Source organism: Canis lupus, chromosome X, assembly GCF_003254725.2.
Source record: "Canis lupus dingo isolate Sandy chromosome X, ASM325472v2, whole genome shotgun sequence".
Taxonomy (NCBI): domain Eukaryota; kingdom Metazoa; phylum Chordata; class Mammalia; order Carnivora; family Canidae; genus Canis; species Canis lupus.
The window spans coordinates 83545475-83571405 of NC_064281.1; the positions used below are offsets into that span (position 1 = coordinate 83545475).

The window sequence follows — 25931 nt, forward strand, 5'->3', positions numbered from 1 at the left end:
TGCAAATTCATCTGGCCCTGGATACTTTTTTTTGGGGGGGGGAGGATACTCTTTAACCCATTCCAAGAGGGGGTGTTATTATCAATACTTCTTTAGTAATCTCAAGTCAAATGAAATCTATCTTTTTTTCCTTAATCTGACTTCACTGCTGGAACAATGAATGAAAAAGCTGGGGGATCCCTGGGTGGCGCAGCAGTTTAGCGCCTGCCTTTGGCCCAGGGCGCGATTCTGGAGACCCGGGATCGAATCCCACGTCGGGCTCCCGGTGCATGGAGCCTGCTTCTCCCTCTGCCTATGTCTCTGTGTGTGTGTGTGACTATCATAAAAAAAAAAAAGAATAAAAAAGCTCTTGGGCTCCCCAAAAGGGGCCCAATTGCTTTATCTTCAGTGTCACAGGGAGGAGATAGTGCCCTGACTGCTTATCTTACAAAGAGAGAACCAGGTTAAGGTAGGGGACTTGCCTAGAGCTACAATGGATGCGGTTACAGCTCTCAGAATTCTCCAGGGGTTCCCAAGCAAGCTTTCCAAAACTGCTTTCAGCATATAGATTTCCGACAGCATTACACTTCAGGAAAAGAGCAACTAGAAACTGCCAGCTTGTCCAAATCTCCAAATCAATCGCACATGTACCAGATGCTTGGTTTTCTTTCTTTCTTTCCCTTCTTCTTCCCCTGTAGGGAAGTGTGCGGTTTCTAATAACACCACTGCTATGTTGTGGCGGGACAGGATGTCAGTTCCACCTGAGGCTCCCAGCAAAAGGGCATTCAACAGAAAATTGGCCCACTTGACCCACTCAGGATAGATTTGATTTCTGTCTTAGGATTAAAGCATGAATTTTTGGAATTGAAAAGGGAGGGGTGAAGTCCCTAAAGCAAACAGATATGGAGTGACTTACTTGCCAGACAGGGTGCTAGCTACTTTCCATATATATTACCACATTGATCCTCACCACCACCCTGCAAGATAAATACTGCAAATAACATATCACACATGAGGGGGATAAAAGCTCTGAGAAGTTAAGATACTTGCCTGAGGTTATAGAAGCTCATTGTTGGCAAGGAATTGAACCCATGTCTATCTTATCTTAGGGCCAGTTTGTTCATTTACTTCTTCAAATGTTGATACTTTCATGTTAATTTCAGCGCTGGAACTTAAATTATATCTTGCAGTATTCAACTTCTGCCAAAACCAGGGATGTGCCTTTATGCATTCTAATGCTCGATATATGTTTTCTGTGAAGTTTTAGCTATAAAATACCTGTTTGCGCATCTTACCTGGCACATAGTATCTCTTAATACATATTGATTTAAAAAAAAATAGCAACAAAGGATATGAGGAAATGCAGCCAGGAGAAATGAGCCTCCTTAGGAAGATGCCGGGTCTGCCATTTCCATGCACCTGTGACTAGCTTAGCCTGCAATGAATAGATTTATGTCCCTCTTCAAAGAAGCAATTCCTTCATTACCTCATCACGGGATTCCAAACTGCAACCTGAATCTGTAAGGCCTCAGAATCTGTATGGTCTCTCTCACCAACATTCCCCATTATTTTCAAAGAATATTAAAGCCAGAAGGGAATTTGGAGTGGCTGAAATCCGTTCGGATTCCAAAAGAGAGAGCCAAGACCCAAAGAAAGGGAGTGACTGGCCCAAGCTAGTCAAATCCAACCCAGGTGTCCTGGCTGACAGTCCTCTGTGCTTTCAACTATAATACCTGGCTGCCCAGTCAGGCTTGCACAGGCTATGTCAAGGGCGGAGAAAGCAGCCCAAGTCCTGAAGAGTGCCCTCCTTTGCCCAGTATGCCACAGCAAGCTTTTGGCTCTGCCTGAGCTTGTGACATTTAACCACAGACCTTTCTTGGAACCCCTGGACAAAAGACAACTGCCTGACTGCTTCATGATTTAAATAGCCAAATAATGTCAAATTGAATTTCTGATGACAGAGTTAAGTGGTAGCTTAGGGACTATGAGCCAAGAAAACATTTTTCCACTAATGATCAATGAATGGAATTAAGGGCAGTTTTAACTTTGGAAGTTTGAGGACCAAATTTTAGTCTCGAACTATTTCTTCAACTTGGCTTGTGCTTTCTAGATTATAAATAAAAGGTTTAATAATGTTAGTTTCTGTTCAAAGTTAGTTTGCCCCAAACCAAAGACCCTTTTTGGGGAGTGTGTGCTGTCACCGAAGATTTACTTTCTTTTTTTTAAAGATTTTATTTATTTATTTATGAGAGACACAGAGAGAGAGGCAGAAACATAGGCAGAGGGAGAAGCAGGTGCCTTGGAAGGAGCCTGATGCAGGACTCGATCCCAGTACCCTGGGATCACGACCTGAGCCAAAGATGCTCAACCACTGAGCCACCCTGGTGCCCTGAAGTTTTTCTTTCTTTTTTTGGTAGGTACATGACACATGTACTTCTAAGTGTCTTCCCTTGGGAAAGCATGACTTTTATATTATTTAAGGTTTAATGACAATAATCATCTTTTGGATTTGTTTACCAGCAAGATTATGAAGAGTGTGATGTGGGTAATCTTATTTGTCCCAGTCATATTCTTGTGAAATAGGGAGAGGTTGTGATTTGCACCTTTCTGCCAAATATGGGGATGGCAAGTCAAGGCAGCAGGTCAAGGACCCAAGGCAAATAGAGAATTCCCCTGGAAGCGTAAATGTCTCTTACAAAAGCGTAACTTCTCAGTTTTTGAAGCTTTTCCTGTGTCTGCTGTTTTAAAAATATAATCAGCCTAAAATAATCTTTATGCCAAAGAGGCATGTTCTGGGGTGGCAAGTTCTGCTTCCCTTCACCACCTTGTAGACCTTTCTTCCCATAGATGAGTTTTGCCTGGTAATGCTCAAGATTTGCTCTTGTGGTGGTGGCTCCTGTTTGCTGTGCTTGTATTTATTTATACCTCCTTCATGAACTGTTATCTAACCTTCTTTCTGAGTTGTGTCCCCTGAGCTGGATTTTAAGCTCCTTGAAGGCAGAAATTAATTGCCCACATGTTTAGCGTATCCCTATGCACAGAACAGAGGCTCAGTAAATATGGGTAGAATGAATGCTGGTGTTGCATGAGTGGGGAGGAGGAGCTGGGGGGAAGCAGTAAGCAGATAGTCAAACGGAGACAAAGGCTTCTCTCTTCATTCTCCCTCATACACATGCATTTTATTTTTTACTGATAATACTTCATATAATATCGGGATTGTGCATTGTTTTTAGCTGGTGGGCGGTCATGCAGGCACTTGACTTTCAGGTTAGACTGTGGGTAGAGGGACAGGAGTGGATTGGAAGAGTAGAAAGTGCAGGGAGAGAAAAGGTCAGATGGCCACGTCAAATAGAAAGAGCTTGCTCTGGCCTATGCTGTCAGACCCCAAACTCTAGTCCTGGTTCTGCCACTAATTTGTGTGATTTTTTAAAAAAAGATTTTATTTATTTATTCATGAGAGAGAGAGAGGCAGAGACACAGGCAGAGGGAGAAGCAGGCTCCATGCAGGGAGCCTTATGTGGGACTTGATCCCAGGACTCCAGGATCACACCCTGGGCCAAAGGCAGGCACTAAACCACTGAGCCACCCAGGGATCCCCTAAATTGTGTGATCTTAGGCAAGTCACTTCACCTGAGATTTAGCTTGTCCATGGTACATAAGAGGTTGTAATTTCTGCCATTCTGTGCTCCATGGGAGGTCAGCTGAGCTCACACCTGGGAAAGTACTTTGGACAAGAGAATTTAGGGTATTTTCTCAACAGGCCAAGAGGCTAGCCTCTATTGCTGGGACAGGTGGACCAGCTTGTTTGCTTGCTTTTTCACATTTTGTTTGACAGAGAGAGAGAAAGAGAGCTCAAGCTAGCGCATGGGGAGTGGCAGGCAGAGGGAGAGGGAGAAGCAGGCTCCCCATGGATCAGGGAGCCCTGTGTGTGGCTTCATCCCAGGACCCTGGGATCATGACCCCAGTGAAAGGCAGACGCCTAACCAACTGAGCCACCCAGGCGCCCCTGCTTTAAGATTGAAACAGGACTTGGATGAAAAGGTGGGAAGGCTGAATTGGAGAATCATAGACTATCAGAGCCAGCAGGTATCTTAGAAACGATTCTAGTTCGACCCCCCCCCCATTTTACCTGAGTATGCTGAAGCAAGGAGAGCTGATTCCCCCCCGCACCCCCGGCATTCTCCCAGAACAGAGCCTGGATTCCAGGTTCCCTTTTCACTGCACCCTGCAAGGCTCTACTTAAAAAGCAAAGTTCATTTGCTTTTGTGACTGGAGACGAAAGCCTCTGGCCTGTATCCGAGCGAGGAAGCGATCAGGCCATGTGTCTTGAGTCTTTTTGAGTGTCTAAAATTTGACCCACAATTTCAGTTCAATTACTGCTTGCCTTTTACCAAGCGGCCTAACAATCTCTTGATGTCTGTCTAGTCCCTACTATATTTGCCACACTGGTAGGTGCTGTGGGGGAGGGTATTAGGAAAGATTAAGACCCATCCCCTGCTGTCAAAGATCTGAGTGTGGGAGACAGGACTAACAATGAGAGAACAATGGGAGGCAGTATGTGATTCAGGATAAATTGAGTAGTGCAGGCAGTAACTGCTATAGAAATTCAGAGGGAGAAAGCTCTGGGAGCTGGGGCTGCGGGTTGGGGATACAGTGATGTCAAGTGAGATCTGAAGGATGGGTAGTATTGTTTATGCAGATGTGGGGGGAGGGCACTGCATTTGAGGGTATATGCCCTCATGTGCCCAAGCACACACAGATGCAGAACTGGGTAATGATAATGGATAGCACCCATTGAGCACTCTCTCTGCACCAAATACTACACAGTCAACTCATTTAAAAATGCATAATCCTAGGAATTGAATAATAACTAGTAGCCCTTCAGTTAATGGAAATCGAGGTGCGGTGAGGTTGCATGAATTGCCCAAGGTGACACAGCAAGTAAAGGGAATGACAGCCCAGGCCCTAAAAAATACATGGCTCTTTTACCTATGAAAAAGAGGAATTCCTGACTCAGATGTGGAAGTTGGCCTGGCTATAGTCATTAAAGAGGGCCATTTTGCCAACAGAGGATCCTCTAGACCAGATTGCCAACCTAGGTTCAGCATGAAAACTGGAGTGATTAATGAAGCCATTTACTGAATCCTACAACCTCATTCTCACTTCCTCAAAGGTAAAACTTGAGGTCTCCTGATGCAGCCATGTCTCTGCCAAGAGGGCCACAACCTGATCCTTGATGTTCCTTGGTTATGTTGCATAGGATTAAACAACTAAGGAGAATGCATGGGTGAGCCCTGGAATAAACTCCTGTTTGTTGCTGTTCTTTATTAATTAGCACGTGAAGATCATCAGGCCTATAGTGGATACCATGCAAAGCTTGGAATTATATAGAGCTACCTGGCTCTGAAGCTCTATTTGTGTCGGGGGGAAAACCAGACTTGGAAAGGATGGGAGGGCGGTGGCCCGATAATATAGTAGATTGTATTATATGTTTTGCATCTGGCTTGCCGCCAACACCTGAAAGTGTTTCCCAGGCCAAGTGCATAACTGTGTTTTTCTGGATATTTTCCTAACTCACTGTGAGTCTTCAACACATAGTCAACCAACATGGGGTAGATTCTGAGGCCCTTTTCCTCCGTCCTTGTCCCGAGGGGGGCAAACCACCGTCAGTGCGTAGAAAGCAGCAAGGAAGAGGGAGCCATGTTCCAATCAGAGGCTCTTATCGGATTCTGGGGCCCAACACCCCCACCCCCATTGTCCAGGCTGGTCTTCAGTGGCGGGACACCCGGCCCCATGCGGGGTGGGAAGCAGTTGCTCCCTTGGAGGGAGAGAGGAAAGAGAAAGGTGGGGGGGGGGGAGAAGCTTCTTTCATGCAGCAAGTCTACGATGGAGGGCATGGCAGGAGGAAAAGGGCCAAGGAGGGCCGCAAGGCGGAATGGCTGTGGCCTCAGGTGAAGAGAGAAAAATACTGGAGCAGAGCACGAGGTGGGAGAGCAGGGAAAAGAAGGCAAAGGGGCCCTTCCGTCCTCAGGTTCTGGTGGATAGTGGGGCCGCGGCTACAAAGGTAAGGGAAGAGGACATCATGGTTCCTGGGGGAGGCTAGTTTCAGGGTGGAGAGGAGGCAGCGCACACCCCGAGCAACAGCGGCACCGCACAGCCGCTAGGCGCTGGTCAGGCTTATTTATCCCCCCTCCCCCCCCCCGCACACGGTGGGGGGCCGGCTGAGCGCCTACTGTGTGCTCTGCGCAAGAAGATGAGCCCAGGGAACAGCATCGCGGGAGCGAGAGTTGGCCAGAAAGGCTTCACTGAGGGGGCGAGGCACGTAGCCGGCGCTAAAGGAAGGTGGGTGTGCACGCGTGCAGGCTCCAGGAGCGCCCAACGCGAAGCAGGCCGGGGAGGAGGGGGAGGAGGCGGGGACTGAGGCTGGAGGAGGGGGGCAGGAGGAGGAGGGAGGAGGCCGGGCGAAGGGGCGGCGGGAGGTGTGAACGGTGGGAGCCACGGCAGGGGGAGGGGGGCAGCGCGGGAGGCCTGGGCGGGGAGGTGGGGCAGTCGCGGTCTGAGGGCGGGGGCGGGGGGTGCGAGGCCACGCGGGACGCCGAGGAGGGGACAGTGGGAGGTGGCGGCGGCGGCGAGGGGGAGGAGAGAGGGAGGGGAAGAAGGAGGAAGCGAGTGCGGCCGCTGCAGGGGGAGGAAGACGGGGAGGAGGAGCCGTGCGCTGTGGCGGCGGCAGCGGCGGCAGCTGCGGCCGCCGGGGGAGCCGAGCGCCAGGGCGCTGGGAGCTCGAGGAGCGCGGGAGCTGAGCGGCAGCCGAGCCGGGGCCGCGGGCCGAACTGCCGGTGAGTGGAGCCCCGAGGGGGCGCGGCGGCTGGTTCCCCGGGGCCGGGCGGGAGGCGCGGGCCGCTGCGGCGCCGGGGCGGAGGGAGGGGGCCGGCCGAAGCCCAGCCCCCGGCTGGCCCGGCCTCCTGCTCCCCGTTCCCCCTCCCCCTCCCTCCCCGCGGCTTCCTCCCGCCGCTGCCTGCGCCGGGGGGGGGGGGGGGGGGGCAGGTCCCGGGCGGGCCGCGGGCGGGGGGGAGGTGCTGCCCGAGGGCGGGCGTCTGGGGCCGGGGGTGGAGCTGGGGGCTCGGGGGGTGGACCCGGGGGCGGGAGGCCCACCCGGGACGGCGCTAAATTGGCCGGAGGGGCCCGTCGGCGGCGAAGTTGCTAGCTGGGGGCAGAGAAGGCCACGCGGTTGCCGGAGTAAGAGATTCCCCCTGTGGCGAGTGCGTGAGACGAGGAGTCCGGCGTCCCTGCCAGCCCCGTCGCCCTCCCCGCCTGCCCGGCCCCGTTAGCTCCTCTCCTGGCCTCCGCGTGTCCCCTCGCTGTCACCCCCGCTGCTCCCCGGTTGGCTACCACGGCACTGCCGGGTCCCCTCAGCCCTCACCCTGACCCTCCCGGCCTCCGGCTTCCCCTGACCCCTGCTTGCTTCGCCACTGCCCCTGTTCCCCTTTTCTGCCCTCGCTAGTTACCCGCCCCACTTCGTAATTCCCGATGCAATTGCCTCTTTGAGACCTTTTTTTTTTTTCCTCTCCTTCCTTTTAGATTGGCCAACGGCTCCTTTCAACCCTGCCTCGTTGGTGGCCACTGGAGAAGCGCGGGGGGCTCCCCAGACAGCCGTGGGGACAAGTTAGAGCCAGCACTTGACCCTGGGCCTCGAGTGTAGCTTCCCTTCCCCTGCTCTAGGTGCCCCGGTGTCCGGAGGGCGGGGTGTGGGTGCAGGGGTGTGCCCTCTGTACATGTCCCAGCACCTGGGCAACCCTCTGGGCTTGTGTTCCATCTGGCTCTTGCTTCCTGCACGGTGGTCAAGGGGAACCACTTGGCATCATGTCCCGGTATAGCTACCAAAGTCTCCTGGACTGGCTCTATGGGGGTGTGGACCCCAGCTTTGCAGGCAATGGGGGCCCCGACTGTGCTGCCTTCCTCTCTTGGCAGCAGCGGCTGCTGGAAAGTGTGGTGGTCCTGACCCTGGCCCTGTTGGAGATCCTGGTGGCCCTGCGGCACATCCTGAGGCAGACCAAGGAGGACGGTAGGGGTGGCCGTGGCTGCCAGCCAGAGCAGGTGACCCAGCGGCCAGAGGAAGGCAAGGAGAGCCTGAGCAAGAATCTGCTCTTAGTAGCCCTGTGCCTGACCTTCGGGGTGGAGGTGGGCTTTAAGTTCGCCACCAAGACCGTCATCTACCTGCTCAACCCCTGTCACCTGGTCACCATGATGCATGTGAGTCTGTTGACTTTTTCCCTGGCAGCCTTAGTGGTAAGAGTCATTTATGTGCTCCGGACACTCAGAACCGTAGAGCACTTCATCCTGCGGGAAGGGGACCCTTAAAAATGATTTTCCAAGAGTGGCTGTTTTTGCGTGGATTCCAGATTTGGTTTTCTTTTCACCTTTGCACAATGTGTCAGCCCCACAGTGGGGTTGAGGAACAGAGTGATAGAGCCCTAGGAACCACAGGCCCTGCCCTGGCCTTTCACAAGCCTGGAATCCAGCTCCAGCCAGGTGCCCTTTTTGAACCCCATCTGGGATCCATGGGTGGCCCCCACCCCCTCTGTTGCAGTTAATTTCCCAGAGGCCTGATAATGCTCTTTCCTGGAGGTGGTCACATAAGGTTCCTTGTCTCCACTGTGGTACTTTGGGGAAATACTTTTATGGGTTTGCCTTAATGACTCTTTCATTTGGGAGTTTTATGCTCTTAAGGCAAGGTCTGCCTTTGAACTCTGAGGCATTTGAGCAGCACCAAGCTCCTACTAAGTGCATTCTGAAACAGGCTGACTCATGAACTTTGGGCTGGTGATATCTATCCATGGTGAGAGGGTATTTATTTATATATATTTTTTGCAAACCTCTCCATCTTCTCGCTCTTACTCTATTTCCTGTGGTCATGGTCCTGGGTACTCTGAGAGCTGATTTCTTTACCTCCCATTAGTGGTGTTAAGAAAAACAAATGGGATTGAAAAGGAAAGTTGCCAGATACATAAAAATAATCTGGGTGAGGACCAAGAGTGAGACTGTCTTTCTGTACTCAGCTTGTGTGGAGAGATGTTCTAAAACTATAAAATCATAGAGGAGGAGGAAGAGGAGAAAAGGAAAAAAATCTTTTTTAGATTTCAGGGTGTGAGAAACCTGGTGTGTTTTATTCAGGGGCAGTTTTAAAACCTGTCATTAGCATCTTTATTGCTTTTATATTTGTAGAAGGTTATTTTCAGGAGGCTTGTGACAACCCTGTGTGGGGCAGGAGGTTGAGATTATTATCTTGGTTTTATAGACCTGTTGGGCCCAGGGATGGGAGATCACTTGCTTGCAGCCAAAAGATGAATTAGCATCTGGTCTGGAAAGCTAACCCACCCTCTCTGGGGTTGCAAGCTGTCAGTGGAATGACAGGGCTGTTTCAGGGGGAGGCCAAGGCTGATCAGCAAGGCACTGCCTACTTGTGGCTTTGACGCCTGCTCTGCATGTGTTCTAGGTATATCTTTGATTGCAGGTTCCTGGCCTCAGTTTCCCAATCTGTAAAACGTGGTGAATGGCCTCAAGGCTCTTCCCATCTTTGCAGATGTGGCACGGAGGTGTGGATAGCTGTGGAATAAAGAGGCTGTTATTGATTGGGTGGCTCTCACCACCAAGCAGGGCTGAAGGGCAGCATTTTTTTTAAGAGAGGGCTTCTTGGGATGTGATGCCATTCACAGGAATCCTAGGGCTCTCCCAGCTAGATCTTCTGGGTAAATTTGAGCCAGTCCTCTTTCTTTCTTTTTCATGAATGGGCTTTTTGTTAATGAGAGGAAACAACGCATTTCAGCCACTGCTGTGTGAGGCTCTTGGGACGGAGTGCTTTTTTTGGATGGCAGGTGGTGAGGGTCAAAGGGTGCCTCTTCCACAAAGGGGTCTTGAGGCCTCTGGCAGCCGCATATCTAGAAGGTCAACAAAGGACTAAATTCAGCCTGACTGAGGCTGCTGCTGGTGTGATGACATCAAACCTGGCAGCACCAGGGTTTTCAGTGGAAAGGTTTTTAGAAGCTTTTAGAAGCCTCTGGAGACTTAGTTCTGGCATTAATGAGTTATGTGACCTTGAGGAAGAGTATACTTGCTGGGCCTCAGTTTGCTCATCTGCAAAATGAGACAGCTGCATTCCCAGCTCTGGACAGTCAACGTTCTCTGATTTTTCTCTCCTTAAGTAGTGGCCAGGAATGCACTAGAGAGCTCTTCTGGAAATGCTTTTGGTCTCCTCATCTGGAAAAAGGAAACTCATTTCTTCTTGGCTGAGCTCAGATGGCCTTGTTCATTTTCTGCTTCCTGTATCTCCCCAGTAAAGTCAACCTGACCAGGCCACATATAGATGATGCTGGCATTCGGGGCTGGCTGCTGTGAAGGGATGGATGCTTAGTGTGTGTATGGGGGGGGGGTAGTCTAGGGACTGATTCCTGTCACCTGTGATTTTTTTCCTCATCCCGTGCTTTGCTTAAACTCTGGAGCCCTAGGGCTGAGGCAGAGAACAGAGTCACACCAGGAATTCTTGAGCCTGCCCCAGTATTACTCGCCTTTGCTCTTTACTCCTGTCACTTCTTTGTGTCATTTAAATAGTCACCTCAGGCCTGCTGTGGGATCCAGGCTTTGGTCAGTCCCATATCCCATACCTTACCTATGGCTCTTCCTGGGGAGCAGGAAAGTATGGGTTTTTAAAAGTTGTTATGAGTCCTTAAAGAAAAAAAATTTAACCACAGATGATTGGAAACAGTTTTCTGACTTGACTGCAGCAAGGACTAAGGATAGTAAGTCTGGTTAATAATACCTTACACTTATCTGACACTTTACTGTTTATAAGACACCTGATCTTCATGTACCTGATCTTATTTAGGGTTATGATAGGTTAGCTTGGGCCTGGAAACAGAGATGGCAAAATGTTTCTTGTGGCTGTGTATATTCCAAAGGGGAGATGTTGAGGACAGAGCAATGCTTTGGCAAGTGAACTTGCTGAATTAGACAACACGATGGCAGGACATTCTGTGGAGTTCAGAGGTCCCGAAAAGGCAAGGGACCGACACATTGGCTGAAATGAAAGGGGATAGCTTAGCAGAAACATTTCTGATGTGTTTTTCTCCATTGGATGACTCAATTTGGGCTTCATAGAAAGGCCTTGTTCCTCAGAGTCCATGTAAGTTTCTAACAAGGACAGTATTGCTTTAGGCCAGGAAGTGGAAGAGTTGGAGGGAATTGGTTAGTCTCCCCATCTCCCATTTTTCAGTCTGTAAAATATTTATTCCTGAGGCCTTTTTCAACAGCACCTCATCATAGCCATGCTGCTCTTGGGTGACTGCTAGCTTTAGAAGCATAAGCAAGGGCAGTTCTCATGGCTGAATTCAGGTCTCGATTAATATTTCTGCTGTTCACTTTCTTTTTGGTCTCATCTGATTTCTCAAAGACCCCGGGACTGTGGATGATAGAGGTTTGTGTGATTGAAGCACCAGCATCTCCCATCTCAGTGTAAGCCAGAGATCCTTGAGGGTTCTCAAGAACAGCAAGCAGCAGGCAAGACCTCCACATTGTCGTTAAGACCCTTAGTGAATATCAGTGGTGTTTACCAATTACGTCAATGAATGTTTCTCCAAGCATGGCTACTTCCTTAATGCATATTATTCTGGCAAGCAGGGTGACAGAATGAATTTAGTCAGTGATGATGCAATTTTCCAAAAATCACCCAGCAATATAGTGACCAGAGGTGACTTTCAACCTGAGCCACCACTGTGGGAATTGAAGCTTTAACAGAAGGAGATTCTCATAGCGACTTAAGTTGCAGAGTCTACAGTTTTCTTAGCAGGATGGTTCACATGCTAGAAATTGGACTGGTTGTATCTGTAAAGACTGGTGTTCTTCAGTTAGTGAGTGGTCCATAATCTCCCTGGCGTCTGGTTATATCGTCTCTGTCTTAGGAATGTAACAAAAAGATCCCATTTTGGATGCCTTTGCTAATTGACCAATTCCTGCCAGTTCTGTACGTATCTGTGTCAACAAATCCTGATTGGGCACTGAACTTAGTGGGGTACAGCATATGGATGCTCACATAAGGCAAGCTGCAAACAGGCTGGATATTGGCCAAATTAATAATCAATGCTGCAGATCTCGGAGCCCCAAGCCACTGTTTTTAGCCCATATTTCTGAGTGAGCCCCACCCTTTTAAAGAGTCGCCGTTGCTGTCAGTGCTCTGTCTTCTTTACATTGTATTAAAAGTCTCATTTCCATCAAATGTGGCTTGCCTGCTTTTTGCTCCACTGTTTGATTTTTCCCTACTTCTTCCTTCCTTGCTGAAAGTGTAAGAATGGCACCTATCCAAAACAGTCCTGAGCTTTTTGTGACACCTTTTGGAACTAACTGAATAAACAGTGGCATTTTCTGTTGCCCCGTGATGGATTTGTTTTAGAGGAGACCTGATGGATTTGAGAACTAGGCTTTTTGTCCTCCCCCTCCTTCTTGCACTCCTTGACTTGAGACCAGCCACACCTCCTTCCCCATCTGTTGTCTGGAGCACTGATATCTGCTCCTGCTTGGAATTGACGTCGGTGGGTAATGGGTACAATGAGGGATCCAGCCATCTGCTGACAGCTTATCAGATGGACTGTGTCCTATGTCATCAGTCCAGGGGGACACAAGAGGATAATGTTTATATGGGCCTCAGCAGTGAAGCATGATATTCCTTTTTAGTTTATTTCTCCCCCCAAGGAAATTTGCAGAGAATTTTTCCATCTTTCATTGTTACAGTCTTTTGGGGGCATCCATTATAAAGAGAAGTGGCATGCATTGGTAGCTTAAACACCCCACAGACAGCCCTGGGATTTAACATTATGATGTGAGTTTTGCTCATGGATTGCAATGGGAGCCTGAGCAAATTATCTCATCTTTTCCTGCCTCCATCTACTCCGTGAAATGGGCCATGTGAAAGGAAAGCATTTTAATCCTCTGAGTTAACTATGTGGTCACTTAAACAGAGAAACTGGGAAGAGCGGATCAGAGCTGGTTGATGACCAATATCTGTTTACCTCAAACTCAGAAACTGACAAACCTCAACTCCTTCGCACCTTTCTTGATAGCTTTTGGAATTCATTCCTCTACGCATTTCTGTTGCTTTTTTCTGGCTCCTGGCCCACGCCTGCACACCCTTCTAATGTACAGCTTATGAAACTGGACGCAGGGGCACCTGGGTGGCTCAGTGGTTGAGCATCTGCCTTTGGCTCTGGTCATGATCCAAGGGTCCTAGGATCGAGTCCCACATTGGGCTCCTCACAGGGAGCCTGCTTCTCCTTCTGCCTGTGTCTCTGCCTCTCTCTCTCTCTCTGTGTGTGTCTCTCATGAATAAATAAATCTTTAAAAAAATAAATAAAAAATAAAGAAAGAAAGAAACTGGACTCTGTGACTTCTACCAGTCTCTACCTAGCATTTGCTAATACAATCTAGCATGGTGACTGCTTTTTTTTTTAAAGATTTATTTTTTGAAAAAAGATTTTATTTATTTATTCATGAGAGACACAGAGAGAGGCAAAGACACAGGCAGAGAGAGAAGCAGGCCCCATGCAAGGAAGCCCGATGTGGGACTCGATCCCCAGACCCAGGATCACACCCTGAGCCAAAGGCAGATGCTCAACCACTGAGCCACCCAGGCGTCCCGATTTATTTATTTATTCATGAGACTGAGACACACACACACACACACACACACACACACACAGAGAGAGAGAGAGAGAGAGAGAGAGAGAGGCAGAGACACAGGCAGAGGGAGAAGCAGGCTCCATGCCGGGAGCCCAACACGGGACTTGATCCTGGGACTCCAGGATTGCGCCCTGGGCCAAAGGCAGGCGCCAAACCGCTGAGCCACCCAGGGATCCCCATGGTGACTGCTTTTAAGCAACAGTATGTTGCTGGCTCCTATTCATGGGGTGATCCACAGGCTCCCTGGATCTCTGTCCCTTGGCCATAGATGTACCACCTTCATCATGGGCAACATAGGATTTGTTGTGTGTGTATTCCTCCCTACTGTAGATCATTTTGAAGATTTCCTTTCTGGATGACCGTGACCCAAGTCCAGTTATTCCAGTCATTCTGGTAACAGCTTTTGTCTCCCTTTCTCAACCCTCTGAACATTCCTCAGACTTTTTGGCTGATTAACATGTACCTTTGTATACTTTTAGGTAATTCTGTGTTTGGCTGGGTCACTTGTTTTTGCACGTTTGTTCGGCCTCCACTGTTAGCACAGACAAATTTTTTTTAGTGGAAAGTAGTGTTTTTTTTTTTTTCTTTGTAACTCCCTGCAGAGCTTAACATAATAGCATATATTAGTTGTTTACCTGGATGATATTAACCAACTGACAGAGCTCTCTTTTTTCCTTCCTTTATTTATTTATTTGTTTGTTTCCCTCCAGTGGTCCTGTCTGTGTTACCTTGAAGTCTGATTGGCATGGTTCCTCAGTCTCTTATGCCCATTAGGAGAATCACCTGTTTTTTTTTTTAAAATAACCAAAGAGAGAGGTGGTTTCAGCTCCAGCTCACACAACTTTTTTTTGTTGAATTCTATCACAAAGAGCCAATTATTAGAGCTTACAGCCCGCTCTCTGCCCAAAGTATCTGTTCGCTTTCATCCTAGTGAGGAAATTATACTGTTGGATCTTGATCTTAATCCCTTGGCAGACATCTGGATGGGCCTACTTTCTTCTTTCCCTTCTTTAATATCCTATAAATTAAAGAAATGTTATTAGGCTAGTGACTCACTTTCCATCTCTTTCTGGATTTTTCGGTGGGTAGCCCATTGTCATCATGCCTCTTTGAAATGCCCTCTATAGGAAGAGTCAGGTTTGTCAACTTCTGGTCTTTCATATCTTTTTCTTTTTTGTACTTTAATTTTTTTCAGCTTTATTGAACTATTATTGACAAAGTTGTAAGGCACTTAAAGCTTACTATGTGATGATTTGATGTACACACACATATTTAAAAGGGCTCCCTCGTTGAGTTAACACATTCGTGGTCTTACATAACTTTTGTTAAATTGACAGTATCTTATCCTAGCTTCCCCCTCTTCTGCCAGTAACTGCCAGAGTGGACATGAAGAGACAGTCAGTGCAGGGGAGAGAAGTGATTCTGAAACATTCTTTGTGAAAGATGCCATTAGAAACTTGTTATAATGCAGATGCCTGGCTCTCTAAGTGACATCTGAGTAGGTAGATGGTGAGGATGGCAATCTGTATTTATTACAAACTGCCTAGTAATTCCGATGCCCATGAGCCTTGGACCCCACTGGAGAGACTTTTTCTAGTAGCTGAGGTATTAGGTGGCAAGTTGGTTCAAAAGCTCATCCTGACTGGCATGAATCTGGGTGGTCTGTGGGCAGGGCACTTGACCTTCTGGCAGTGCCTCAGTGTTTATGTAGGTGTTAAATAATGTGGCTACAATTAAAGGTGGAGAGCCCCAAGTTTTTGCGAGGTAGATTTTAAGGTAGCTTTTGCATTCCAGTGGCTTATTGGGTGACCGGGAGAGTTTTGTCACTGAAGTATTTTAGCCAGGCCTCCATCACCTTCCAGTCTTTCCACATTCCTTCCCTCCCTTGCAGTCCCGAAGATCTTTGGGAACTAAAGGGAGGAGCTATTGACAAATAGTTACTATATACTAACTCTCTGTATGCAGGACAGTTTGTTTGTTTATGTACTTATTTTATTAGAAAGAGAAAGAGGGAGGGAGGAGCAGAGAGAAAATCCTGAATTCCAAGCAGGCGCCATTCCCAGTGCTGAGCCCGATGTGGGGCTCGATCTCACCACCCTGAGCTCATGACCTGAGCTGGTATCCAGAGTCGGTCACTCAACCCACTGAGCCACCCAGGCACCCCTGGATGCTTGTTTCAAATGCTCATGGGAATTTATTCATTCTTGATTCCACTCAGCAACTATTTATCTAACATCTATTGTGTGTGATACATTGTGCCAGCCAAGTGGAGACTCCAAGATAATAAGAAACATTGTTTCTCCTCTTGTTGCTCAGTTTATTTATTTATCATTTTAAAAAATATGTATTCACGAGAGACAGAGAGAGAGACAGAGACATAGGCAGAGAGAGAAGCAGGCTCCATTCAGGAAGCCCAATGTGGGATTCGATCCAGGACTCAGGGATCATGACCTGAGCCAATGGCAGATGCTCAGCTGCTGAGCCACCCAGGCATCCCTTGTTGCTCAGTTTAGATAGATGAGACAGGCAGGAGAGCAACTAAATTACAATATTAAAAGGATAGTAACAGATTTGAACAAAGCAGAGCACAGAGGGTCTTGGGTTTTGTTTGTTGTTGTTGTTGTTATTGTTGTTGTTTTTTTCGTATTGCAATTAAGGAAAGCCTTCTAAAAGAGGTGACATTTGAACTGGCTCATGAAGGAGACACAGCTACACCAGAGCAGGAACTCTTCTTTGTCTGGTTTTCTATTCTAATGCCTCTAATAGGGCCTGGCTCATAGTAGGTGCTCAATAATCACGTGGGAATGAATGGTAGGTGTTTGTTGGGTGTTGTGGCGGTGGGGGAGGGAAGGGAGTTTTAGGCATAGGAAACAGTATATGCAAAGCACAGGGAAGCATCGCGACCGTAAGCAGTCTTACAGTTCCGTGCATCCTGACTGCCACATATGATTATTAGGGGCAGATCTTATCTTATTTCTCCCTTGGCAAACCAAATAAAACTCCAGAACTGCTCTGTCATTTCTGCGCTGTTGATAAGACAACTGCAGTTGCTCATTGGTGCTCAGTTGGGGGCCTGTGAAATAGAGCATTTTGTTCTTTGTGCTGTCCCAAGGAGGGCCTACACTGACAAGGACGGACACAAAGGACATTGATGTGAGCTAGCAGGCATTAAATACAGGAAATGAGCTAGCAGGCATCCCACCTGTGGCCAGATGATAATTTTTAGTGCTCATGGGATGGTTGCTACCCCTGCTAATGTCCACAGCAGAACTGAACTGATGAAATGGGATGCTATCCTGCTACTTTGCTTTTTCCTATTCCTTCTCCCCTGCTTCCAAGTCTCTCTGCCAACCCATCCCATCCAAGCTTGCCCCCTTCCAGAATAATCCCAGCTCTAAAACAGTCCCTTCTACAGTCCAAAAATGCCTGTTCCCGTCAGAGGTGGTGATATCCACGGGAAAATTAAGAAGAAAGCAGTTCCATTGAAGAGGTTCATTCTGAAGTGTGAATGGCTCATAGATCCAACCGGGTGTGGGGAAGAGGATTTTTCTTTCTTTTTTTCTTTTTTAAGATTTTCTTTATTTATTAGAAAGAGTGAGCGTGAGTGCACGAGCAGGGGGAGGGGCAGGGAGAAAGGAGAGGGAGAAGCAGGCTCCCCACTGAGCAGGGAGCCTAATGTGGGGCTCGATCCCAGGACCCCAGGATCATGACCCAAGCCAAAGGCAGATGTATAACAGGCTGAGCTACCCAGGCACCCAGGGAGAGGATTTTTCAAAAGGACCTCATTACCCCAACCTGATGTCCAATTGTTGGGGTACATCACAGTGTTTTTGAGCAGGTGACCTTTCCCATGTTCTTTGCCCCATTTTTTGGCTGCTCTGTTCTCAGGGGGTTGTCTTGCTAACTCCCCACCCCCATAAGTCTCTCACTAAGGTGCTTGGACTCAGCAGTTCAATTTGAAGGCTTGGGGAGGACTCCTTTTCTGGGCATCAGTCCTCCCTATTAGCTCCTTCCCAGGGAAAGGGCTGCCAGCTAAATAGGACATGGCTTACACATATGTCAATGCATGGTGTGTCAGGGGACCTGGCCCGTTGCCAGCTTGAGATCCTGAAGGGGAAGGTTTACGGCATCTCTCAGTTGGCTGTGGTTCCTTTACTGTAGCTGCTGGAGGAAATGCTGAAGGGAGGAAGGAAGGATGAGTCTTGTCCTGGGCCTGGAGGTCCTTGGGGAAGGGAATGGATGGCAGAAGCCAGGAGGTCAGAGAAGATTGGCCCATTGGGCAAAGACCATCCAAACTCTGCTCTGTGGGCAGGTGTTTGGGTGAGTAGAAGAATAAGAAGCAAAATTGTCTGGAGGAGAAAGCAGGAAGCCTGAGCCCCTTCTAACTCCATCCCGATGCCTTCATTCTCACTGTCTCTGTCACATATTGGTGGTGATAGAAGCTCCGGGTGTATTTTGCCCATGTGTTTTGAATCACCTTTGCCAGTGGACCAACTATGTTTGCAGAAAGACTGCCTGACTGTGCTCTGGCTGTTGCTAGCAAAGAGACATTTCATTCAGGTACCGATTAGATAAGGCACAGAGTCAGATTGCACAGTGAAGCTCTTAACTATGGCTCTGGGATCCCTGAGTAAACACTAATTAGATGTTCTGGGCAGAGCAGTAGATGAGGCTGCTGGCTGTGAGGTGCTGTCTTCAGAAGTCGGCTTGAGATGAAGATGAGGGTAAGGAGAGGCTTCTGGATGGAGTCCTGATCCTCTTGTCCTAGCTGAATCAGATCTGAACTGACACAGAAGGCTTCCTCATGGGCATTGACCCACCAGATTTTTGCTGGGCCCCTGTAGGCTTGGAGGTAAGATGCAGCAGGGAGCCTAAGTGGGGGCAGTGGAAATGCCTCCTTTTTCTCCTCCAAGTTCAGCCTAGCGGCTCGAGCCTTTTTGGACCGTATTTCCTGGGTGTGCATTTTAGCTGCCTCACCACATGATTTTAGATGTGTTACTTAACTGCTGCACACTTCAGTTTCGCTCATCTGTAAATGGGGATAATAGTATCTACCTCATATGTTGTGATGATTCAACGAGACAAAGCAAGCATTTTAGTGGAAGTTCTGGCTTATGGTGAACATGCAATAAATGCTAGCAGATTTTCATAGTAGCAATATTACCATGATGTATTTCAAGGCAGCAGTATCACACTGGGTAAGAGCACAGACTCTAGGGTGGTAAAGGCTTGGGTTCAAATCTGTCTAGCTGTCTAGCCCTGGGCAAGTTCTTTAACCTCTCTGAGCTTGTATTATCATGTTTGTAACATGGAGTAATAGTCATCCCTTTCCTGCCCGGCTGTTATGAGGATTAAGTGGGGGGGAAAGGAGAAAATGCTCCTTAAGCACTTAAGATAGTATTTGGCACACAGTAAACATTTAATAAGTTTTAGCTGTGATGATGATAGTGCCGACAGTGACCGTCATCATTATCATTATGGCTGCTGCTCCTGTAAGCTGGGGTGCCTGATGTTGGGATAAGACCATAAGGATTAGGTACGGGAAGGCAGCTTTAAGAAGCTCATCTAAGAAAAGCTTTCCTGGCATCTCTATTCTATGTAGTGGGCAAAAATACTGGTCCCATGATATTAGCGCCTATGTAATCACCTTAGGGCAGTGTTGCTTAGCTGTCTGAAGCCTATGGACAGCTTTCTAGGCAATTTGAAAAGTTCCTTGAAATCACCCAGTCCTGGCTGAAGAATTTGGAGGATGGCTGTTACTGGTAGGAAGCTTGGCTTTTCAGGGACCTCTGGGCTGCTCTTCATTACTGGGCTGACTTCACGGGGCAAACAATCTTGAGATTGGTGTCCTAGGAAACTTGTGAGTACCAGATGGAAGTATGGAAGTAGGGGTTTGGGGTAGACAGAGACAGGTGTGTAGATTTCTTTTTAAAAATATTTTATTTATTTATTACTTATTCATTTATTTATTTATTCAACCCTTACCAGGGTTAGGTAGTTATCAGAGGAGGTAGGGCCGCTCCCAGACAAAGGCAAGTTCATGCTCTGAGACGAAGGCAAGTTTAAAGTAGACCAGTGGTGGGACGCCTGGGTGGCTCAGTGGTTAAGTGTCTGCCTTTGGCTCAGTCCATGATCCTGGGGTCCTAGGATTGAGTCCCTCATCAGGCTCTGTGCAGGGAGTCTGCTTCTTCCTCTGCCTGTGTCTCTGCCTCTCTCTCTGTGTCTCTCATGGATAAATAAATACAATCTTAAAAAAAAAAAAAAAGACCAGTGCCTTGCTTTACCTGTCAGATGGATAGAAAATGGACAGAAAAAGAAAACAGACAATCACGATAGCTCCGGGATATGGTAAACCACTTGCATTTTCAAGACCAGCTCACTCTCTTTGCTCTGAGGGCTAAGCCACCCTTAAGTGCAGCCTTCAGGGCCAAGGCCACGGTCATGTGACTTCACAGCCATGGAGTGGGGGGTGCCTCCCACCCTTGGACACCCCCCACCTGGAGGCTATTGGAAGGCATCCCTAGGGGTAGATTGCCACAAAGGGTCCTCTTCATATCACTGCTTGCTCCTTGTCTGCTGGCACTTGTTACGAGTTTCCTCTTTGAAGTTCCCGGCGCTTCAGTGTGTGTGTGAGCCCCTCACTTGCCCCTTTATCTCAGGGCCCTGCAGGAATGTTCCTGAGGGTCATGTGCCCAAGTGCCTTATTATCTTCAGTGCTGTCTCCCCTACTCCCCCTGGCTGTGGCACTACGTGGGCATCTCTCCCTCTTTCCTGGGCTCCCCAGGCACCCCGAAGGAGCAGGGCTACTTCCACCTTTGGATTACCATTCTACTGCATGGCACCCCACCAGACCCTGCAGTTCAGCTGTTCTCAGAATAGCCCTGCAAACTTAGCACCAAGCTAAGGTCATGTTTCTTGTCTGCCTGAGAGGGTTTTGGCCAGGGAGGGAAGAGAACAGATTGGTGCCTCCCCCACCCTGGCCCCAGCCCCGTGGTGGCCATCTTCCTCTGCTGGGGCTTTCTGGGGGTGGGTTTGCTGGTGTGGACACAGGAGGTTGGGGGCGGGGCATCCTTTAGGCCAAGACTGCATTGGATCCATGGAGAAGAATGTGGAGCCTACCATGTAGGGGCTCCTGACTGCTGTGGGGTGTTTGGCTGTGCCTCACAGCCAGTGGTGCTATGTTTGCTCAGATGGACACACATGGAAACCAGGCTGGGATCATCTTCCCAGGTGTCTTACTCCCTGCTTTGGGTCTGTCCGGAAAAACAATTTCTAGAGTACACTGGTCTGCACCTGTTGTTGTTTTTGGGTGTGTGAGTATATGTGTGTTTTGTGTGTGTGTGTGTGTGTGTGTGTGTCCTCCTCCCCTACCTCCACTGCGGACTAACCCTGGCCCCTCTATTTACATTTTCTCTTTACATTCCTCTTGGGCTTGGGGGTCTCGCTTTCTAGTTACAACTATCCATCACCATGAAGACAGTTGGTGCCACTGCTCCTGTAGGGCCCCCCTCCCTGCCTGCCCAGACCTTTTAAACACTGAATCCCACAACTGAGTCAAGTGGGCAAAAGGAGTCAAATTTAAGAGAAAGCCATTGCTAGAATTTTCTGTTATCTCTGTCAACTATGAAAGTTAGTAGCAGTAATGACCCTTATAACATTTTTGAGCACGTGTTTCTCCCCAGGTAAGGTGCTAATAAGTCTACCTCTGGTACAGTACCTCATTTGTAGCCTTCCACAAAGGTCATTTTTATTTTATCTCATTCTTTCTTTCCCTTGGTTCTAACCGATTTCCCCTTTGGTTGACTAAAATATACCAAAAAACATATTCTAGCAGTCCTCCCTTGGGTTTGCCAAAATGGCAGAGCAGTGCCAAGTCAGAGCTGAAGGAAACCCAGAGACTCATCTGGTTCGCCTCCTCCCTCATTTTTCCACTTTCACAAACTGCGATCCAGAGAGAAGTGATTTGTTCAAAGTCACACAGCTGACTAGAAGCAGAACTGAGTCTCCCAAATCCCGGTTCACTGTCTCTCTCTAATGCCACACATGGCCTCATTCCACCCCCAACCATTCTAGTGCCAAAGGAGCTAGGCTTTTGTTCTTGCCTACCAGTAGAGAAAGAGAAATCTCATGTTGTTTGAGCAGGACTCAGAAACCACATCTAGCAAGGGTGACAAAGGTCAAAGAGGAAAAAGGTCAAAGCAATGTGTCATCTTAGTGGGAGAGGTTGGTAAACAGTGAAAAGTCAAAGAGTGCTGTCCAAAGAGTGCTGGATTAAGCATTAGCCAGCCCTGAACCTTGGTTATAGAATTCATCATTAAGTAGTTGACAGAACCTCTCAGTGGTGGCTAATCAGGGGGACCCTCTCTGTGCTTCAGTCTTCTTATAATAAGACTTAGAGCATGGCAGTTAAGAGTACAGGCTCGGGATCCCTGGGTGGCGCAGCGGTTTGGCGCCTGCCTTTGGCCCAGGGCGCGATCCTGGAGACCCGGGATCGAATCCCACATCAGGCTCCCGGTGCATGGAGCCTGCTTCTCCCTCTGCCTGTGTCTCTGCCTCTCTCTCTCTCTCTCTCTGTGACTATCATAAATAAATAAAAATTAAAAAATATTAAAAAAAAAGAGTACAGGCTCTGCCCGGTGGTGCAGTGGTTTAGCACCGCCTGCAGCCCAGGGCGTGATCCTGGAGACCCTGGATCAAGTCCCACGTCAGGCTCCCTGCATGGAGCCTGCTTCTCCCTCTGCCTGTGTCTCTGCCTCTCATTCTCTCTCTGTGTTTCTATGAAGAAATAAATAAAATCTTAAAAAAAAAAAAAAGAGTACAGGCTCTGGAGCTGGACTGGCCAGGTTCAAATCCCAGCTCTGTTGCTTTCCAGCTGTGTCAAGGCCTTGGGCAGGTTCATTGACATTTCTGGGATTTTTTTTCCTCTGTAAAATGGGGAGAATAGTATCTACTTTGTAAGGTTCTTGTAAGAATGCATGTTCTTGTGAAATGCATTTTTACATGTAAAGTATTTATTTAAAGATTTTATTTATTCATTTGAGAGAGAGAGAGAGAGAGGGAGAGGGCACAAGTGGTAGGGAACAGCAGAAGGAGAGGGAGAAGCAGGCTTCCCAATATGAGGGAGAGCAGAGAGCCAGATGTGGGGCTCGATCCCAGGACCCCAGGATCATGACCTGAGCTGAAGGCAGATGCTTAACCCACTGAGCCACCCAGGTTCCCCTTACATGTGAAGTATTTAGAACAGTGTCTGGTGTGTAGCGAGTGTTTCATAAATGTGAATAATGGCTGTTAACACCATAGGATGGGATGATGATCTCTGCCCTTCCCAATTCATAGGGTAAGTGGTGGGAAGCATGTGAAATAAGGTCCGTGTATCAAAAGTGCTAGCTCAATGGGAAGAATTACTTTTCAAGAGCATGAACATTCCAAGTTTTATTCGCACATTGTGTCTAGGATCAGATACTGATGGATTTTTTCTTTGGTGATCTGGTAGGCTTATGTTTTGTAAAAATGCTGAGGCCATCAACAACGTGTACTGCTTTCTCCCTCCTAGTGTACTCAAGGGCGCTTGAGATTCATGCACCTCAAGTAAAGTGGTTTGAGGGCTTGAAATGAAAAGCAATTATATTCTTCCCTCAATGTTCCTATTTTCATTGATGGCACTGCAGGCCATCCAGTGACCCTGGTTAAATCCTTTGAAACCTTTCCACATTTCCATTCCTCCCTTTTCCTCCCTTCTATCATGACAGTCTCTGAGTGATCCTAATTCTGTCTTTCATCATCTCTTCCATCTGTCTCTTCCTTCTTTGATTCCCTCTGCCTTAATTCATCTGGTTATCTTCATCACCATCACCATCATCATCCCCACTGCCATCTGGCTTATTATGGTAGCTCCTGACTGATTCCTGCTCTGTTTATCCTTTACACTGCTGCCAGGATGATACAAGTAACACACATGCTGGGGCATGACACACCATTGCTCAAAAGCCTTCAATAGCTCCATATTACCTGACATCTTATGCATATACCTCACGGTGCTCTGAGGTGCTTTTGCTAATCATTCATAGGCATGCTTTTCCAGTGAGTTGCCATATAAATTCCAAATCTTTTTTTTTAGCATAGCATTTTAGGCAGTTCCTGTTGATCATTTGGAGTTGGCATATAGACTAGTGCTGGCAAATAGATAAGCTCTTTAGAGAAAGCTTGAACTCCTTATGATGATAGGATTCAGAGTCTCCTTTGGTCTTTCTTTCTAGCCTTATCCTCTTGTACATTCCTTTTCAATGTGTGCACCATGTACTTCTATGCCTCTCTGAGTTTATACTTTGTTCATGCCATACCTTCAGCCAGAAATATTCTCTTTCCTTTTCCTGTCGAAATGCTAGTCATCATTCAAGGCTCAGCCCAAACACTGCCTGTTGTAAAGCTTCCTTCATACCTCCACCCCAGATTTAGCCACTCTTGTCTATTTTAACATTTTACTCTGCCTTGGATTACATAATTGTTTATGTATATTCCCCACTCCTTAGAGTATATGTTCTATGCCTGTGTTTTTATGAATTGCTCTAGCCCCCACCACATCTACTGACTACTAGACTCCTGATTGGGAAAATTCTGTTTTTCAGATGACAGAATGGAGGCTTAGCAGAATAGGGTCACAAGTTCATTTTGGGACTTGTCCAGTTCTAGAGGCTTGAGACATTGAAGCTAGAATGGCCAGCAGGCAATTGAGTTGTGATTAGGGCTCAAAATGTCAATTTAGGAAGTTGTCTAGAGAAGATAAAAGAGAAGACTAGAACATCACGCCAGCTAGGGAAGAGAAGGAAGAAAATTATTCTGTGGGATGGCTGCTTTTGGGGGGCAGAAAGTAGCCTCAGCAAAGGAGCCATCCAGGAAGTGGAAGGAGTTTCAGGAAGCAGGAGCAGGTCCCCTGTGCCACGTGGTACAAAGAGGCCTTGAGAAGGGGCAGTTGGAATTGGTGAGTACAGGCTGGTCCTGTGGCTAGCCATCCACCCACTTCTAAATGGTTACCTAGAAATGTTTGAGTGGAAGGAGTCATATAAAAGGACATTTATGGCATTAGTGTTGGTAAATAGAGATTGTTGGGAATCAGCCCACCGGGTAGCAGAATGGTAAACCCTGCCAGTGGAATATTGCACAGCTTTTAAGAGGGAAGCTGATCTCTGCATTCGCTTTGAAAGATATACATGATATATTGTTAAAAGTCAAAACAAAACAACACAAGTTGTAGGGGCATCTGGTTGGCTCAGTAGAGCATGTGACTCTTAATCTTGGTGTCATGAGTTCAAGCCCCATGCTGCGGGTAAGATTACTTAAAAATTTAAAAAATAAGTTGCAGAGCAGTATGTATGATAGAAACCCATTCCCTAAGAAAACAAACAAGCCCTTTGATGTGTGCATGGCTGTGAGTACATTGTAAAAGTCTAGAACTTATCCCAAATGGTGCTTACTCCTAAGTGATTAGGGGAAGGGGGGGCACTCTCACTTTTTTACTTACTAGATTTCTGTGTCATGTGGATTTGATGCAAGTACAAATTTCTTGGGTAGTTAAGATAAAAGAAAAAGACTTTTTAAAGAAAGAAAGGAGACGATCGGCAGTCTGAGAGAACTGTTTGAATAGAAGAGGTCCAGGGGACAAAGGAAGCCAACTCATGAAAGAAGATTTGGCAACGTGGAAGACATCATGTGTTTGGGAGGCCAGGCCTGCAGAACCCATGCTGCCCGTGTGGCTGGTGGGAGCGAGGGATGGAGAGAGGACCCACCACCAGAAGGTGGCAGCTACCCCATTGCCAGGGGTTCAGCTGAAAGGGGAGAAAGGAGGGGGGAAGAATAGTGAAGTGATGGAGAATGGGGAGAGGCTGATTAAGAAGGAACTGAAAAAGCAAATCGCACATTGGGAGGGGTATGGTAGGTAGGGAGAGACAGAGATGGGGAAAGAGGGAGAGGGAGACAGTGGGATGGGGCAGGGGTGGAGGTGGGAATGGCATGGGGTAGAGACTGGGTGCTCAGTTGCAAAGGGAGTGAGAAGCATCAGTATGGGGCAGGGAGTAGGGCAGTCCAGAAGGGACAGCTTAACAATTAGCCTAAGAAGTAGAGAAGCTTCCAGAAAGAAGGGTGAGATCTCAGGCCACTTAAGCCTCCAATAAATGGAATGGCTGGGGCATAGACTGGACTCATTGACTACTTTGCTGACTGAGAGTTAATTAAGA

At 47.8% G+C, this 25931-nt stretch overlaps 1 protein-coding gene across 13 annotated transcripts in view; it reads left to right on the forward strand.

Moving 5' to 3' along the window:
• Positions 1-25931, forward strand: part of TMEM164 (transmembrane protein 164) — a 198794-nt gene that overhangs the window by 27899 nt on the left and 144964 nt on the right. Inside the window, exons 1-3 of one of the 13 annotated variants that reach the window (XM_049107251.1) lie at positions 6659-6815; positions 7558-7641; positions 7948-8229. The exons of 1 other annotated variant lie outside the window; for it this stretch is intronic. In XM_049107251.1, coding sequence (XP_048963208.1) covers positions 8221-8229 — 9 coding nt within the window. In that variant the 5' untranslated portion in view covers positions 6659-6815; positions 7558-7641; positions 7948-8220. Of the gene's footprint in view, positions 1-6655; positions 6816-7101; positions 7239-7557; positions 8266-25931 lie in introns of those variants that run through there. 11 more of the 13 variants (XM_049107252.1, XM_049107249.1, XM_049107246.1 and 8 more) reach the window with 11 other exon arrangements.